Consider the following 17,764-nt stretch of genomic DNA (forward strand, 5'->3'; position numbering starts at 1 on the left):
CCTGCAAGCCAAATGTCTTCTTGGCTTCTTTCCATTGTATTACTTTTTTCTGTCTAACTTATTTATTCCCAATACCTTGGTTCCTTTGCCAGCTTCCTCCATTAAATTCCATCCTTTTTTTGTCTCTTCTGTGTACCCCTAATTGCAGTCATCCCTATCGTCAGAATCTCCTTTCTCCATTCATGTTTTTGCTTTGTTCTTGGTATTTGTTTTGCTACTTTGTGAATATAATATTATGTATGACAGTTGTTCTTATTTATTGAATTACCCCCATGCTGCATCATATTCCCTTTCCACTTTGAATTGTAGCTTTCTGCATTTGTTATGTATAAGAGACTTCACGTTGTAGCTCTAACATAAACCTTCAAATCAGCTAATCCTAAACCTCCTTGTTCTAGTGGTAGGATCAACATATCCCACTTGACACTTGCCCTCTATCCCTCCCAAATAAAATCATTCAGCTCTTTATTAATTACTACATACCCACAACCTGTCCTCTGATTGATAAAAAATGCCTGAGCTGTGTATAAAACTGAAGGGACTAAAAACATTTAACTGCTTGTATCTTGCTATGCATGTCCATAGGCAAGAACTTCCAGTTTCTCTGCTTATTATCTTTTGTTTCTCTTCCCACACGTGCTTAGCTGCCATAACAGAAGCTTTTTAAATCCATTCTCCTAAATACTTCATGTTATCATGTCCCTATGTGTATATATATATATATATATATATATATGTATATATGTATATGTATATATGATGCATGATCTATCCTTAATGAAGCAAAACTGGGTTGGTTCCAGAGTTTGAAGGTCGCCTATGTCCTTGTTGATAAGGTCCACAATGATTCTTTCCATTACCTTGCAGATAAGGCTGGTTAGACTTATGGGTCTGTAGTTCCCAAGGTTAGTTGATGGCCTTTGTGGAAGGGGATTACTGTTTTGGTTATCCACTCTGCTGGAACAAAGCCAGTTCTCAGGCTATGGTTAAAGAGAATGCCAAGTGAGTCTTCTAGGTTCTGTTTTAGATTGCTTAATAAGCAACATGGGATGTTATTTGGTCTCATCTAGGCCGTGTTTTTGGCCTTGGAGAGTGCAAATTTGACCTGATCTTTAGGGAAACTAGGCAGAAGACTGTTGTAGGTGTGCTTTGGGGTATGGCTGGTGGGGACGGGGTGGGGTGGAGTTTGCACCAAATCTGTCAGCTAGCAGGTTGGAAATTTCCTCAACTATAGTACGAGTGGTACCATCTACTGGCAGTTAAGCAAATAGCTGGACATTTTCTTTTCGATTTCAGATGTAATTAAAGAATGTCTTATGATTATCCTTAGCTAGGGATGCAAAGCAACTGTGATACTCATATCACTTTTCTGGGCTGATCAGGTATGATTCTCTATTTGTTTGGCCTCTTCTGAAGTACTCCTTTGAGTACTGGATCCCATTTCTCATCCAGCAGGTTTGGATCCCCCCAGTCTTCAGTCCCTCAAGTTAACTGGTTTCTCAATTTCCCTTGATGGCCAGAAATCTCAGGATGTCACCACTTGTCCACATTTTGTCATTTTCTCAAAAAAATTCAGCTAGAAAAGTGTATTTCAGTAGATGGAGATATTTTGTGATTTGGGCAGCATCTCTTGGGCTCAGTTATTTTTCTGCTGTTTTAGAATCCATTTGGATTTTCTTGCTGAGCTGTTTCAGTCAGGTTCAGGTTTTTCAACAGGTAAGACGCAGTTGGCAGCCATCTGTAACTTGGAGATTGGCAAGGACAATCTTCCTCTGGCTTCCCTCAAGATTTCCAAGACTTTTCTGAAAGGTACCTTTCTGTTACATTCCACAATTTGGGATCTGGTCCTTCCTTGGGATTTGCCATTTGTTTTGCAGGTCCTTGCAGGCCCTTTGTTTGCACCTTCAGCTACTTCCAACTTGATGCTGTTGTCTTGGAAGACCTTGTTTTTGGTGGCCATGAGGAGGGTTTCAGAGTTACAAGCTCTTGATTTTTCTCCTCATTTTATGTTCCACAAGGACAGGGTGCCTCTTCATAGGAGCGCTTTCTTTTTGCCTAAAGTGGCTTCTAAGAACAATCTTAATTCTCTACATTTCCCTGTATTTTCCCCCAATTTCTCCAACAAATGCAAATACCTTCTTTAATGTTTGGATGTGCATAGGCAATTGAGATTTTATTTGGCCTGTACCAAGGCTCTTAGAAAATCCAGTCAGTTATTTGTCTCCTTTTCAAAATTCAGGCTGGGTTCACCTTTGTCTAAAGTGACACTAGTGACTTTATCCAGGTGGTTATCAGACTGTATTTTGTTTGCATATTGTTTGAAAGGTTAGACCCTTCCACTCAAGCCTGTGGGTCATTCTGCCAGGGCTATGGCTATTTCTACAGCTTTCTTTTCTAGAGTATCAATGGATGAATTTTTTGCAGCTGCAGTTTGGATGGATCATCACACTTTTGCTTCACATTATAAGCCAGATATTTAATCAAGATCCAGGGCTTCCTTTGACTCCACTGTGTTGGAAAATATCCTTCTGTAGTTCCTCCCAAGGATATTTTCGTGGCGGTGGACGCTGACCCACAGGTTGAAGCCTGAAGGAACAGACAGCATCTTATTACAAAGGTTAAGTACATACTATAGCAATAGATCCATGTTGTCTGACTGAGTCTGGTTCAGCCTTCAACCCCTCCTGCTTCTGCCTTGGCTTGTTATGGCAAGCTTCCCTTTCTGAAATGGCCGGACAATGGAAAATGTCCATTCCTTATTCTTGGAGTCCTGCATCCTCCCTGGTTAGGGAAGTTTATTGTAGGTCGGAGGTGGCCTACATGGAGCAAGTAAAATAAAGCACATCAGCTGTACATGTATTATGATCTTTGTGCTTTCACACCCCATCCCCCACCTTAACAACCCAAGAATCCAATGTTTATTTTTGTCTGTTTCAAACATTCAGACCTCTGTCGACTTCAAAACTTCATCAGATCCAAGCTCTGAATCCACCACTACCCCCACTTTCCTAGGTTCTTCCTCAGATACCCAAATCTCATTTGCCAAGCAAATAATACAGACATGCAAAAGAGATCTCTAGCAGTATGTTATATATTTTGTCTCCTCTCATACTGTGAGAGTTTTTCTTTCGTGTTATTACTTTTATTAGCATAGTTAAGTTTCTTTATAGTTAGTATAGAGAGATAATCTTAATTTCTTAGGGTAGTTTAGCTAGCTCTCTAGGCTAAGGCCTTAGACCGTTTTTGTAGTATCCTTATTGCTCTTTAAAAAAAGTGTTTAAATATTCTTGTAGATAATGCTAATCTGCCTTTATACTTGGCAGTTTTTTTTAGGTCTTCACTATGTCAGAATCCACTGGATTTAAAGAAATGCTCGGAGTGTGGGCCCAAACTTCCATCCCAGGACACATTCTCCAAATGTGTTTATTGCCTAGGTGCCCCACACCTTGATGTAGACTACCATTCTTGTGCAGCACTTAGTGCTAGCACCCTTCAGACCAGAAGGGATAAACTTGTTTTAGAGGGGGTTCTTCTGGCAGAAACAGGGATTACCCCTTCATCATCTTCCCCTTCTAAAATAGAGAACTCTAAATTGAAGGGACAAGGGAAATACAGAGAAAAAGAAAGCAAGGATAAGAGCAAGAAGGAAAGGAGTCCGTCTTCCCCTAAAACTTCCAAAAAACATTCCCCAGGACCAACATCCTCGGTCAGTCCTGACCCCAGGGTTCTTCGAAGGTCTGATCCAATGACCCCTTGGTAATAATTTCCTTCTGCACACACCAATTACTCACTGGGACCAGTAAGTTCCAGACTTCTGTCACTGATCTTGAATAGAGATATTCTTGACCATCTTTGATGGCATCATCCACTCTGTCATCAAGAAGCATTACAGAACTCTGTGTCAGTATGTTGATGAGGGAGTTCTTGAGGACGTTGATTCAACTTGGGGTTATTTTAGTACCGTCCCCTGGGAAGGTACCGAGTGCTGGCCAACTTATCCCTCCCTTGCAGGAGTCCAAACTGACTTGGCCTTTGAGTTCATTATTATTGGATTCAACTGGAATTATTGTACCTTTTTTGGCACTGGAGCTGCTTACGACTTCACAGACTGCTTCCCTCTCTCTTTCTGAAATCCATTGCCTTTGGATTGAGATAAAACTCTGAGGCAAAGCTTCTGCGCCAACTTCCAGGGTGGAGGTGAATCAACACTGACATTTTCGGAACCATCTCTCTCTCGGCTTCGGCCTTGGATAGTTTGGATTGAAGATCAGTTTCAGGACCAGGGTTGTTGGTGGTGAGGGTTCCCTCTCCTTCTGAAGGGAGGGTGTCGTCTGTGCTGGTGAAGTTGCCCTGTCATCTATGGTCACAGGACTTCTGGACTTAATTTATTGGGAACTATATGTGGTCTTTTAAGGGGATCAGCAGTTTTCTTGAGATCAATCCAGGATTCCTCTTGAAAAAAGGTATCGGAGTTAACCTAGACCATTCATCTTTTTTGTGGGAAGGAGAGCCCTTCACACCCTGAATGTGCGCCATCAGCTCAGGTTCTACCTGAAATGGGTGCGTGAATAAAAAGGTTGAAATAGCTAGTCATCTGCTTCTCTTCATATAGCGAGGATTTAGCAGTTGCCAACCAGCCCTGTTCTGACTGGATTGCTAACAGGATTGTCTCTTGCAGACAAGTGATTCACTGTTAAAAAAAAGCTGGCGTAAAGGCCATTTCATAAAGGGAAAGGCTACTTCAGTACTTGCTCCAAAAATTTTTCCATTGCAGATAATTGTGCCTCTGTCATTTGGTCATCATTTTATTTCTTCACAAAGCATTGCTTGGACTGTGACTCCAAGAACTGAGCATCTTTTGGCACTTTAGTGCTGTGGAGTTCAGCCTTTTGAGCCTTTACCATTTTGGACTGTGTCAGCATCCTCAGAGCTCCTTTATACATATAAGGATTGACACCTGATTAACAGAATGCTAACATGTGTGAATGAGTGCAGATGAAGTGGCTTAATTTTCAGTAACATTTCACTACACAAACGTACACAATTTTCCAGGTAGCACACCTTAGAAAATGTTCACAGAGGAATCAGTTGGGTGGCAACTCCAAGAACGGAAAGACTCATATGTAAGAAATAAAACTACCTCCATTATTTTTCAAGCTGGTTTTGCTGTCTTTGTTTGTTGCCTTTATTTAATTGGGTTTCTGTAATAATTCTGTTGTTTTGATATGCTTTTGTGTTTATATAGCATTATAGTTGTGTTAACTTTAAATTTGCATTTTAATTTTGTGGCATTTTTTTATTGCTCTGGGGCTGTTGAACTTTTCTGTGAGTTTTGAAGAGTGGTTTTATGTATTTTAGCAAATATACTAAACACCTTGAAGTATCACTTGAGACCTGGGCAAACTTAAATTTATATAAAAGTAATGAAATTATATTAACAAGTTTATATTTACAAATGTTATATATCTTATATATATATATATATATATATATATATATATATATATATATATATATATATATATATATATAAAATCTAAGCCGCATTACGTAACTTATTGAATTCCAGCCTTCTCACAAACCTCATTCCTACAAAATATTTTTTCTGCGTTAATTGTTCCCACACTTCCCATTTTTTTTCTATGCAATTTACTCCTACCCTGTTCTAAAGATCCCACATCATGTTCTTTTGTATCTGTTACAATATTCACTACTTCAAGTATAGTTGGTATAGATTTTGATTTCCATTTTTTAGTAACTGCTTTTTTGGCAGCCACCAAAATTAAACTTGACAAGGCTTTACCATGTCTAGGCAATTTGGATCTTGTATCCCAGCTCAAAAAATAATTTCATTAGTTGCACTTATTTGCTTACCCAGTATTCCTGACAGAAAACTTTGTAGGAAATTTTTAAAGTCTGCCAACTCATTACACTCCCAAAACACGTTCCCAGTTATCTCTTTCTTCCCTATCACACCTCCAACATTAGCCATGTACCTGTGTAAAATTTCTTTGGAGTCTGCTTGGGGTATAAAATTATTTATGCAAACATTTCTAGGCAAAAATCCTAAATCTTCTAAATTTTTTGCATGTTTGGGAGCCATAGATATGTCTTCCCATTATTTTGTGAATTGCACATCTAATCTCTCTTCCCAATCTTTTCTGGCAGCTTCTGATTGATTCCTGTAGTTATCCTGCAATATTCTGTATGCCCTACTAATTATCCTTTTTTTAACAGCAGTTTCTGTTCTATATTCAGTTCAAATCTCAGCCAGTGCAGTCCTTCATTTAGGATTCCCCTATCAATTTCTCTCTGTCTGTACACTGGTATCAATCCAGGATAAGGAAGGAATCACTTGCCTGCAAGCCAAATGTCTTCTTGGTTTCTTTCCATTCTATTACTTTTTTCTCTCTAACTTATTTGTTCCCAATACCTTGGTTCATTTGCCAGCTTCCTCCATTAAATTCCATCCTTTTTTTTGTCTCTTCTGTGTACCCCTAATTGCAGTCATCCCTATCGTCAGAATCTCCTTTCTCCATTCATGTTTTTGCTTCATTCTTGGTATTTATTTTGCTACTTTGTGAATATAATACTATGTATGACAGTTGTTCTTATTTTTTGAATTACCCCCATGCTGCATCATATTCCCTTTCCACTTTGAATTGTAGCTTTCTGCATTTGTTATGTATAAGAGACTTCACGTTGTAGCTCTAACATAAACCTTCAAATCAGCTAATTCTAAACCTCCTTGTTCTAGTGGTTGGATCAACATATCCCACTTGACACTTGCCCTCTATCCCTCCCAAATAAAATCATTCAGCTCTTTATTAATTACTACATACCCACAAGTTGTCCTCTGATTGATAAAAAATGCCTGAGCTGTGTATAAAACTGAAGGGACTAAAAACATTTAACTGCTTTTATCTTGCTATCCATGTCCATAGGCAAGAACTTCCAGTTTCTCTGTTTATTATCTTTTGTTTCTCTTCCCACATATCCTTAGCTGCCATAACAGAATCCTTTTAAATCCATTCTCCTAAATACTTCATTTTATCATGTCCCCGTGTATATATATATATATATATATATATATAATGTATATATGATGCATGATCTACCCTTAATGAAGCCAAACTGGGTTGGTTCCAGAGTTTGAAGGTCGCCTATGTCCTTGTTGATAAGGTCCACAATGATTCTTTCCATTACCTTGCAGATAAGGCTGGTTAGACTTATGGGTCTGTAGTTCCCAAGGTTAGTTGATGGCCTTTGTGGAAGGGGATTACTGTTTCGGTTATCCACTCTGCTGGAACAAAGCCAGTTCTCAGGCTATGGTTAAAGAGAATGCCAAGTGAGTCTTCTAGGTTCTGTTTTAGATTGCTTAATAAGCAACCTGGGATGCTGCTTGGTCTCATCTAGGCCGTGTTTTTGGCCTTGGAGAGAGCAAATTTCACCTGATCTTTAGGGAAACTAGGCAGAAGACTCTTGTAGGTGTGGTTTGGGGTATGGCTGGTGGGGACGGGGGTGGGGGGTGGTGGAGTTTGCACCAAATCTGTCAGCTAGCAGGTTGGCAATTTCCTCAAGTATAGTATGAGTGGTACCATCTACTGGCAGTTCAGCAAATAGCTGGACATTTTCTTTTAGATTTCAGATGTAATTAAAGAATGTCTTATTATTATCCTTAGCTAGGGATGCAAAGCAACTGTGATACTCATATCACTTTTCTGGGCTGATCAGGTATGATTCTCTATTCACGACAAGGCTCCTCAGTAGTTCACTCGAATAGAATTTATTCACAATACACCAAAAAAAACACAAACGAAAGTAACAGTAACGAAATGAAAATGTATAATTAAGTACTTAGTGCATTCACCCTGTAAAATCTTTGAAGATGCCCTAAAGGTTTTACAGGGTGAAAGCGCTAAGTACTTAATTCTACATTTTCATTTCGTTACTATTTCGTTTTTGGTGTATTGTGAATAAATTCTATTCGAGTAATTCTGAGGAGCCTTTGTCATTATCAATTTTACAGTTAAGTGGATGATTCTCTATTTGTTTGGCGTCTTCTGAAGTACTCCTTTGAGTACTGGATCCCATTCTGGATCTCATTTCTCATGCAGCAGGTTTGGATCCCCCCAGCCTTCAGTCCCTCAAGTTAACTGGTTTCTCAATTTCCCTTGATGGCCAGAAATCTCAGGATGTCACCACTTATCCGCATTTTGTCATCTTCTCAAAAAAATTCAGCTAGAAAAGTTTATTTCAGTAGATGGAGATATTTTGTGATTTGGGCAGCATCTCTTGGGCTCAGTTATTTTTCTGCTGTTTTAGAATCCATTTGGATTTTCTTGCTGAGCTGTTTCCGGTTCGAGTTTTTCAACAGTTAAGACGCAGTTGGCAGCCATCTGTAATATGGAGATTGGCAAGGACAATCTTCCTCTGGCTTCCCTCAAGATTTCCAAGACTTTTCTCAAAGGTACCTTTCTGTTACATTCCACAATTTGGGATCTGGTCCTTCCTTGGGATTTGCCATTTGTTTTGCAGGCCCTTTGTTTGCACCTTCAGCTACTTCCAACTTGATGCTCTTGTCTTGGAAGACCTTGTTTTTGGTGGCCATGAGGAGGGTTTCAGAGTTACAAGATCTTGATTTTTCTCCTCATTTGATGTTCCGTTCTGCAGCAGGTATTTTGCTTTAATCCGTCCACAGGGACAGTCAGAAAGCAAGGTAGTTCATGGCCAGGGTGATCATCATTGCCCCCTTTAGCCCATACAGACATTATTCTCCTACCTATGGCCTCTACTGTACATCCTCCATGGATGTTTGATCATTATCCAAACTTACTGTCTCATCCATCTGGATTGCCTCCTCCAGACCAGAAGTCCATGAAGTTAACCTCGTGGTTCCTCCAATTTTAACCACAGCCAGAGATGGCAGTATTTCTCCTGCAATAGTCAATATTCTTTCTGCCTCTAAAACAGTCAACTAGGAAATGTATCACTACAAATGGAAGAGATTCTCAGTTTGGGCCTATTCAAAGACCTTGATCCATTTTCAGCACCAGTTCCATCCAAACTAGACTTTTTATCTGCTTTCTTAAGGGTTCCAGCTTTGCTGCCATCAAGTACAGTTGACTGCAATTTGTAATTTCCATATTGGACACAATGACATTCCAATAGCTTCAGTGAAAATTTCAAAATTCTTTCGAAGATCCCCACCCCATTAGACAGTCATCTCCTCCTTGGGACATCACCATTATGCTACAAAGCCCTGACTCAGGCCCCATAAAATTCCTTTCTTGGAAACAATTTTCTTAGTAGCAGTGACATCAGCCTGATGAATATCAGAGTTACAGCCACTTTCATGTAGGCCACCGTATTTATTGCTTCACAAGAATGTGTCCTTTATTCCTAAGATGGTGTGAGAAGTTAATTTAAATCAGTCTATAAACTTGCTTGTATTTTTTCCAAGGTACTCAAAGGACAACATTTGCTACATATGTTAGATGTACACAAACAGTTAAGATTCTATATCCAAAGGACAAAAGAGCTTAGAAAAGACCATGAATTGTTCATTTCATTTTCTAAATCAAAGTTTGGGAAGGCAGTTACTAAGGTGACTTTATCTAAATGACTTTCAGATTGCATCTCCTTTGTCTATAATAAGAATTTACCCTTACTGGGTAAACCAAAAGTACGTTCAGCCAGAGCAGTTTCCGCTTCAGCAGCATTTAACAGAAGTTTATCCATTGATGACATCTGTGCTGTGGCCACTTGGGCTACGTTACACACCTTTGTGTTTCACTGTATGCTGGATACTCAGTCCAGATCGTTTCTCCTTTGATTCCACCATACTCAGGAATATCCTTCCTTGATATCACCCAGTTTGACAGCTTTGGATTATGTCCCATACTTTCGAAATGGACGAAAGTAGACAGGATAGGAAAGTTATGTACTTAACATAACGTTTAATCCATTTTGTATGAATTTCATCCAGTTCAAACCCTCTCCCTCTCTCCTACCCTCTTCCAAATTGTCATTGATGGCTTTGAAATAATTGAATGGATTTTATTCCCAGTCTGTGTACAGTCATGGGACTGTACCTGCTATTCCTCAACAATTTAGGACTATATAAATTAAGAGGTTATTTTTTTAAGACTGGTTGTTTTAGGCAGTATGTTCTCGTATATTACAGAATAGGGAGGGCAGATTTAATATGTTAGAGCCTAGGAAATTGTAGGTAGAGGATGAGTCAGAGATGTGTATCACATGAAGCTTCAAAGTCCGCGTCAATGTCGGATCCAGTTTTATCCAACAAATCCATACGTTTGAATTTGATGAAACTCAGACAACCAGGATCTAACGATATGGCAAGTACCTAACTCAAGTTTACAGGCTATTAACTAAAACATGCTTTTGCCCAGCTTTCTTTTTGCACTGTAATGCCTACATTTCTTAATACTAAACAAGAAGAAAAAAAGAGAAGAGGATGGGAAAAAAAGGCTAAAATACTGTCAAGAACAGAAAACAAATTTTTACATAGTCATTTTTTCCTTCATGTTTCTTCCACTTTGAGTCCTTCTAAACATAAATGACATGAAGTGAGGCAAATGCTTTTTAGTTCCTTGCAAGAAGGTTTTCTTCCAGTTCATCTCCATCTCACAACTCCAGATTCTGGTTCATTTCCATGGTCCTTCTGGTCAACTCCTGTGCTTTTGTCTTTCTGTCAAGCATTTTCCTTTAGAACAGTGGAAAAGGTTTCACTGCCAAAGTGTCTCCATGTGCTTTATCATCAGAAGAATAAGAAGCAGATTCTTCTTCTGCTTGATGACTAATTTTTTTTTTGTTTTGTTTTTTTTTTTTGACTAGCTTTTGCATTTCTTGCTTAGCTTGTTCTACATCAAAAATGACATTGATCCTCTAGGAAAAAAATAGCTGGATACAGCAGCTTGAATCTCACACCTGCCTCTTGACGTTCTGGGATAAATTTGTTTCTCTTCTGCCTAGTGTACCATGCATAATCATTTTCCACAAATATACCACTGTTTCCAACTTTGAATTCATTGCCCTTTTGCCACAGTTTTGTCAGGACCAACTATTTCTGCTGGTAGGTTTGCATCTTTACTAATAAAGGTCTTGGCTGTTTTCTCACAGCCATATTTTGAGCATATGCTCAGTGTGTCCTTTCAATTAACAGTTCCTGTTCTGAAATACCAGTTAAGTTGCTTGTTTGTGCCTTCATAAAATTAATATAGTCTGATCCTTCTTGTTTCTCTAGTATAGTGGAAGATCTCAGATTTTCCCTATGTACTCTGTCCTTTAATTCTACCATTTTTGAAACCACTTTTCTTGAGCAGTCTCCTACTCAGCAGACCTTTTCTTCATCTTGACCTCTAATTTTTGCAGTTTTCTCAACTCTTCTGTACATCTTTTTAAACTTCTCCCATTTTTCCTGCTTTTTTGCTATTTGAGTTGATAGTCATTCAGTGTTTTGTTTATTTTAGTCAGCTATGAGCACATTTAAATTATTTTTTCCTCTAGATTACTGGACGCCCTGCCTTGCACCAAAGCTGGCACTTGAACTGCTTTTTGTTGAACAGTTGCAGGATTCTTCTCAGTCTGTGTTTTCTGTTCACCTTTACTAGTTGACTTTCTTTCAGGCTCCCTTAATTTCTTTTTTGCAGGTACCCAGGCAGTGCACTTAATAGCCAGTAACTGAATTTTACTCAAGCTGACAATGTCACTGGCAGCTGTTTCTCAGTTTCTGTCTTTCACACTGGGAGAGCTGAAGCTAAGCCGTTAATCACTGTGCAGCCATCTTGAAAGTCTGACTTTAGCATCTATACTTTAATGTTTTTACTTCAGTTCTTTTTATTTTTTTAGCGTTTTACTTTATTTTCTTCCTGTCCCTGCATGCGGTGCTTCAAGTCCTGTTTGTAGAGTTCTTTTTTACTTTTACATTTTTGGAAGCCCTGTACTGTTCCTTAACAGATAATATACATACATTTGAGTTTTGCTTACTATATAAAATGTGTTTGGAATTGCTATAATTCTGTTTCCATTTCATGTTTTTTTCTTTTAATTTGTATGTGGATTTAGTTATGTTTTTAATTTGTATATGCATTGTTTCAGGTGTTTGGTATCGTTTAGTGATTTACTAGTTTATGTTTTGAGGCATTTCTGTGTTTGACAGTCTGCTTCTGCTAAGTGAGGTTTTTTGATGTTTGCTGTCAGATGGTTCTCTTTCTGGGCTTTGTGATATTGTACTGAAGTTTGCCCTTCCTGGAAAGATGTTTTTAGAGGATTTTTTTTTTTTTACAGGAATAACAGCACTGTTTTGTTTATACATATGTGTGTGTGTGTGTGTGTGTGTGTGTGTGTGTGTGTGTGTGTGTGTGTGTGTGTGTGTGTGTGTATGGATCAGTGTAATTTCGCCGAAAATTTCTGACGTAGGGTCCAAATCGAAAATCCATTTTGCCAAAAATAGTACTGACAGTGTAAATGTCCTTTTCCCCCACTGTAATGCAATCTCGGAGTGAGAATATTAAAGTAGGGGGGGTGTGGGGGGCACAGCCCCCCCACCCAGTACAGTGTACTGTTGTCTAGTATTGTTTTATATTGTCCATTCCCTATGAAAAGGGTAAGTAACTAGTTTATAACCTGAGTAGGTGGGGGGCTGTGCCCCCCACATTAATATTCTCACTCAGAGATCGCACTACAGTGGGAAGAAAAGGGCATATACAATGTCAGTACTATTTTCGGCGAAATGGATTTTCTGCAATTTGGACCCTATGTCAGAAATTTTCGGCGAAATGGATTTTTAGCTAAATGACAGAGACCCGTGTGTGTATATGTAAGATGTATGTGTATATATATTTATATCTGCGAGTATGTTTGTGCACGTATAACAAGATTCTTAAGTTTGAGGTATCCCGAGTACTGATGGCTGGTAATAGACATTTTGTGTATTGCTGCATGGAAAGTAGAATCTTTCTGTTTCAGTAAATGGTTTTGTATCTGTTCTTTGTGATATACAGAGATGGACATCCTGTTTTATGTATCCATGCACTATTGCTCAACATGTTTTCTGTAGAGTTGCCCATTGATCTTTGTTCCCTAGCCTGTACTAGTCATTTTTTTACCCACAGGTTAGTTCTTCTGATTAGTAAAGAACTATTTATCTGAATATGCTTTCAGGAACCAGTGGAAGACTAAGACTCTACAGCCTGTTTGTGGAACTATTCACATGCTGGACACTGAAACTTAAAAGTATTCTTATTCCCAGGTGACATTTACAGTGTTATTTTTGGGGAGGCTTGCATTATGTGTGCGTATCCCATCCCCTACAGATCAAATGGTGCAGTCATGTGTTGTTACAGAGTCTTGATGCCCAAGACTATGCAATTATTCTACGCTCTCCCTTTAAGAAAGGAGAGCTGACCTGTTCCCTCCAAGTGGATGCATTTGAATCACTACTTAAGTTCATGTTAGAGGCAGACACCGTGCCCCTGTGCCAGTAAGCTAGCCTCTGTTTATTCTTTTGTCAGCTTTTAGATAGTCATCCAATTCAGAGATTTTCTTTTTGCAGCAGTAGAAGCAGATATCAGTGTTCTTCTCTTGTTGAGGTAAACTGCCATAATGTTTATGTAAATAATTTGAATAAGGTATATAGCTTCACCAGAGCAAAAAAAAATACAAATAACCGTTTTAAATTTGTTAAATATTTAAGATGTTGCACTTGTTTTGCTTTCAGAATCGTTCATCTTTTGTCCACTGATTTGTTTTTGTTGTAGTTTCGACTCAAAAGATGCGGACTTAAAAAGCCAGTCTACCTAATAGAAGATCATGGTGCTGTACAACACCTGAGCATCCCTGAGAGCACCCTGCAGCAAGCAATAGTAAATACTCAGGTAAGCACTGAAGTCCATAATGGGATGTGCTATACTTGGGTACTGTGCTTCCTAGCTATAAACACAAACTTGTTAGATAGTGAAGGACTGTAGGAAAGTGTCTTTTACTTTATTATTTCTAACTTCTCAAACATGAAGATGTTTTTTTTGAACTCTGACACTTTTTTTGTCCTTCCTTTCTCAGGTTGTGGATGGGTTTTTCATCAAAAGGACAAAAGATGTCAGAGAGTCAGCAGCTTATCTCACCATCATGACAAGATACCTGCAGAGTCTTTATCTGGTATGTTATAAATGTAAGCACTGATGTGTTAAGTATAATTTAAATGGTATAAAACTCTATCAATTACCAAAACGTTTATATATGCAGGAAGAACAATTCCTGTAGCAGCAGGCATTTAGAATTTCCTTTTTAGGTGTTTTGTTAGACATTTTACCTCAAAGTATACTGATATCCATTAATGGAGTGCCAAGATGTCTGTTTAGTAATGTCGATGGCCTAAGTAAGCTTACAGGCCATAAAGCATGGTTATCTGTTACCTCTTTGCCTTTGGGTAAAACAAGGTGGGAGGGTATGTGGAAAGTGGAATGCTACACTTAATGAAAGTCCTTAACTTTTGTGTTGCATTTTTTAAGGCTCACCACTGTGTTCCTTTCCATGACATGCTCTTTATAATTGTTTATGTGAATTTCTTTGTGTGTCAGTTTCTTCCGCACCATCACTTTTTCTGCCTCTGCCCTTGCCAAGTCCTTCCTGACCTCTGTTTTGCAGATGCTTGCATCTTTGCTAGATCATTCTGCACTCTAAGCACTGTAGGGCATCAGGCTTCAGAGCTATGTCCATTCTCTCTTGTTTGATTGGCTGACCTGATTACTCTTCTGTGTTTGCTGTAGTATATAGCTAGATGTCTCAGATCTATAACTGGTGATTTAGGCATTACTTTAAGTTGGGACAGAGTAAAATACATTTTTAGACATGATTATGGAGGTGGATGATATAAAGTGTGAATTCTCATCAGGGATTTCCAGAGTACCACAGCTTGCGAATATTTATTTGCATGGTTATGGCGGACATCTAAAACATGTTTAAGAAGTTAAAGATTAGCTAATTCTAACAATATTTTAAACAGCAATTCATTTTTTGAAACTTATGTTTCACAACAGAGGTCATGACACAAATTTTATTCCTGTGATTAAAGTAGATTAAGTGGTACACCAAAAGGAGCTGCAGTCTCTACCTATATTCAAAATTGAGAATAATCAAACTGTTAATGAATTTAAGAGGAATGAAAGGGATGCTTTGGCTTGTCTGGTTAGGTATAGAATTGATACACTCTGTATAAAAGTTGAGGAAATTGGAAGCATGTATAATGGAATCTTGAGTTGATTAAGCCTTTTGGTGAGGGCCCTATTTTTACAGTTAAGGATAGTAATTTAACAGATTTGACAAGTGTAGTGTAGTCACAGCTAAGACTACAAATAAGGAATTTGGTACTTTATTGTGGGTTCTGTAAGCCATGCAGGTTTATTAATACTAGCAAATATGTTCTTGCAACAGGTCTGGACAGAGTTGCTACAATGGCAGTTTTACCTGTAATTCCAAGAGAGCAGTCTGCTTGGATTCATGTGTCACCTATGATACATTTCATGTTAGAAAAACTGTTAGGAAATCCTTGATTAGAAAAAATGTCAGTGCTATTAAAAATTGGATTACAGTTCTTTGTATAGTCATGCTGTCAGATGTTTAAATTTTAGGATGTTAACATTTTGTAATGGATTCAGTATCTGATTATTTAATAGGAGGAGACATTATTTTTTTACTTGAAAAGAAGGAACTATTTTGGCAGGTAAAATTAAATGCCATTCCTACCTTCCAGGTTAAGTGAAGCTCTGAGTGTTAAATGCATTTTAAAGTTGAAGACTGTTAAATGAAAGTTTTGATAGTTCGACAAAAATTGGGAAGGGGTTTGGCATGTGTATTTAATTGGCGCTCGCTTTGCCTTTTCTGTTCTGAAGTCCTTTAATAAAGACAAAAGAGCTAATTAAATTCATCCTTGGTGGTCCTGTATATGTTAGATTTTTTGTAATTTTGTGAGTAGTTCAGCTAGTTTGGGCTTCTTTTTAGTCTGCCTTTTAAATGCAATTTGCATTCTGCTTCTGCTTTCACCTTTTGTCTTTATTTGCTTCTGTGCCCTCTTGAATGCCTTTTGAATTCCATCCCTCATGCATTCTGATAGTCTAGTCCATGTGTCCTTATCCCTATGTTTGAGTAAATACTGTCAAAGATCCAGGAAGTCATTAATAGCTGTAGTCTGCTGCATGTGTCCCCTCCCACCCTGTTCATGACCTTTTCACATATTCCTGATGTGATCCTGTACACTTATATCTTGTTTCCCCCTCATTTCTTCTGGTCTGTAATTAGAAGAGCTCCTTCTCCTGTAGTCTGCTACACATATCCTTTTCTCTCTATCCCACACACTTTTCTGGTGGTTTTCCTTTGGTCTTTTGTAACCAACCTGGCTTCTGTTTTCTTGCTTTGGCTCCTGAACTTTATGCACTACTCAAGGTATAACCTGTCACCTAGGTTCATAGCTGTTTACTAGGCTAACCACTACAATGACCTTTTTAAACCTAGCCATGCATCTCAAATCTCTGACAAGTTCTGATACCCTTGTTAAGTGTAAACAGGGGCTTGGAAGGTGAAACATTTACAAGCATGGGCGTGGGAGATGATCCATTTACATGCTGCCTGTGTCCATTAGAGACATGGGTTCCAAACCAGGGATGAATTTCCTGATGTTCGTGTTACCCTGCTGCAGTCATCACACTTGGGTTATCCTGCCATCAGGCGGTCCCGCAGTCGGCCTGAGTTCCAAAGTCTTGGTCCGGTGTCAGTTGCTTTCGCTACTTCCCTGACGTCAGTGCGCCAGGGGTATACAAGAGGCATTTGACGCCATTTTCTTCAGTCTTTCTTGCCGCGCGGTGCCCAAAGCAGAAGCAGTTCGCAATTGCCGGTCGGCCGACACCTGAGATTTTCGAATCGAATTTCAGTCCGAAGACTTCAATAAAGCTAAGTACCACGTTGGGGAACCTTTTCTTGTCTCAGTCCGATGTCAGAAAAAGTTAACAATTGCATTTCTTGTGAGAAGCAAATACCTCATAAGGACTTCCAATCTTATTGTATTCCTTGCCTAGGCCCAGACCACGACGTCACAGGTTGTTGGTTTTGTGCTAGGTTTAATAAACGAACTCTCAAATGCCGTTTTGACTTCGCATGACATTACTTTGGTAGGAAATTTAATTATATCATGCCGTCGGAGCAGCCGACGACCGACATGCATAAAAAAACGCAAGGATAAGGACAGGCAGCCTAGGAACAAGCCAGACTCCGAGGCCTCTGCTGGGCCTGTCGCCGGTTGTCCGGTTTTCAGTGAGGCGCCTACGCAGCCCCTGACGACCGCAGAATTGGAACCCCAAACAGCTGCGGATTCTCAAGTGGAGTGTACTAGGCCGTCGCAGCCATCTTCATTAGGCCCTTCCGACACCGGAGCAGAAGGAGATCCCGGTGCAGTAGAAACACTTTCGGTTGCAGAAGGTGTCTTCAGACCGACTACACTCACCATTAAATCTTATGCTAAGCTTAAAACTCCATTAAAACCAAAAAAGGCTGTACATCAGTCTACAGTTCAAGGCCCCATGCCTAAGAAACAGATGCTTAAGATGGCTGAAGATTTGATTACCCTAATCAGGGGTTCCCATCCCCCTCCAGATAAAAGACCAAGACAAGAGGAGGATTATGCTTCCTCTGACCAGGTTTCTATTTCCTCAGATTCTTCTGAGGAACAGGATTACACTTTTCCCCCTTA

The 17,764-nt window shown here is 39.1% G+C and overlaps 1 protein-coding gene across 1 annotated transcript in view; it reads left to right on the forward strand.

Annotated features, from left to right (window-relative positions):
• The window catches only part of MUS81 (MUS81 structure-specific endonuclease subunit), a 597,219-nt gene that overhangs the window by 482,731 nt on the left and 96,724 nt on the right, over nucleotides 1-17,764 (forward strand). Inside the window, exons 12-13 of the mRNA XM_044060324.1 lie at nucleotides 13,785-13,901; nucleotides 14,086-14,181. Of these exons, the coding sequence (XP_043916259.1) occupies nucleotides 13,785-13,901; nucleotides 14,086-14,181 (213 nt within the window). The remainder of the gene's footprint in view (nucleotides 1-13,784; nucleotides 13,902-14,085; nucleotides 14,182-17,764) is intronic.

The sequence above is a fragment of the Protopterus annectens genome, chromosome 2.part0, assembly GCF_019279795.1.
Source record: "Protopterus annectens isolate FY-2018-M chromosome 2.part0, PAN1.0, whole genome shotgun sequence".
Classification (NCBI taxonomy): Eukaryota; Metazoa; Chordata; order Ceratodontiformes; family Protopteridae; genus Protopterus; species Protopterus annectens.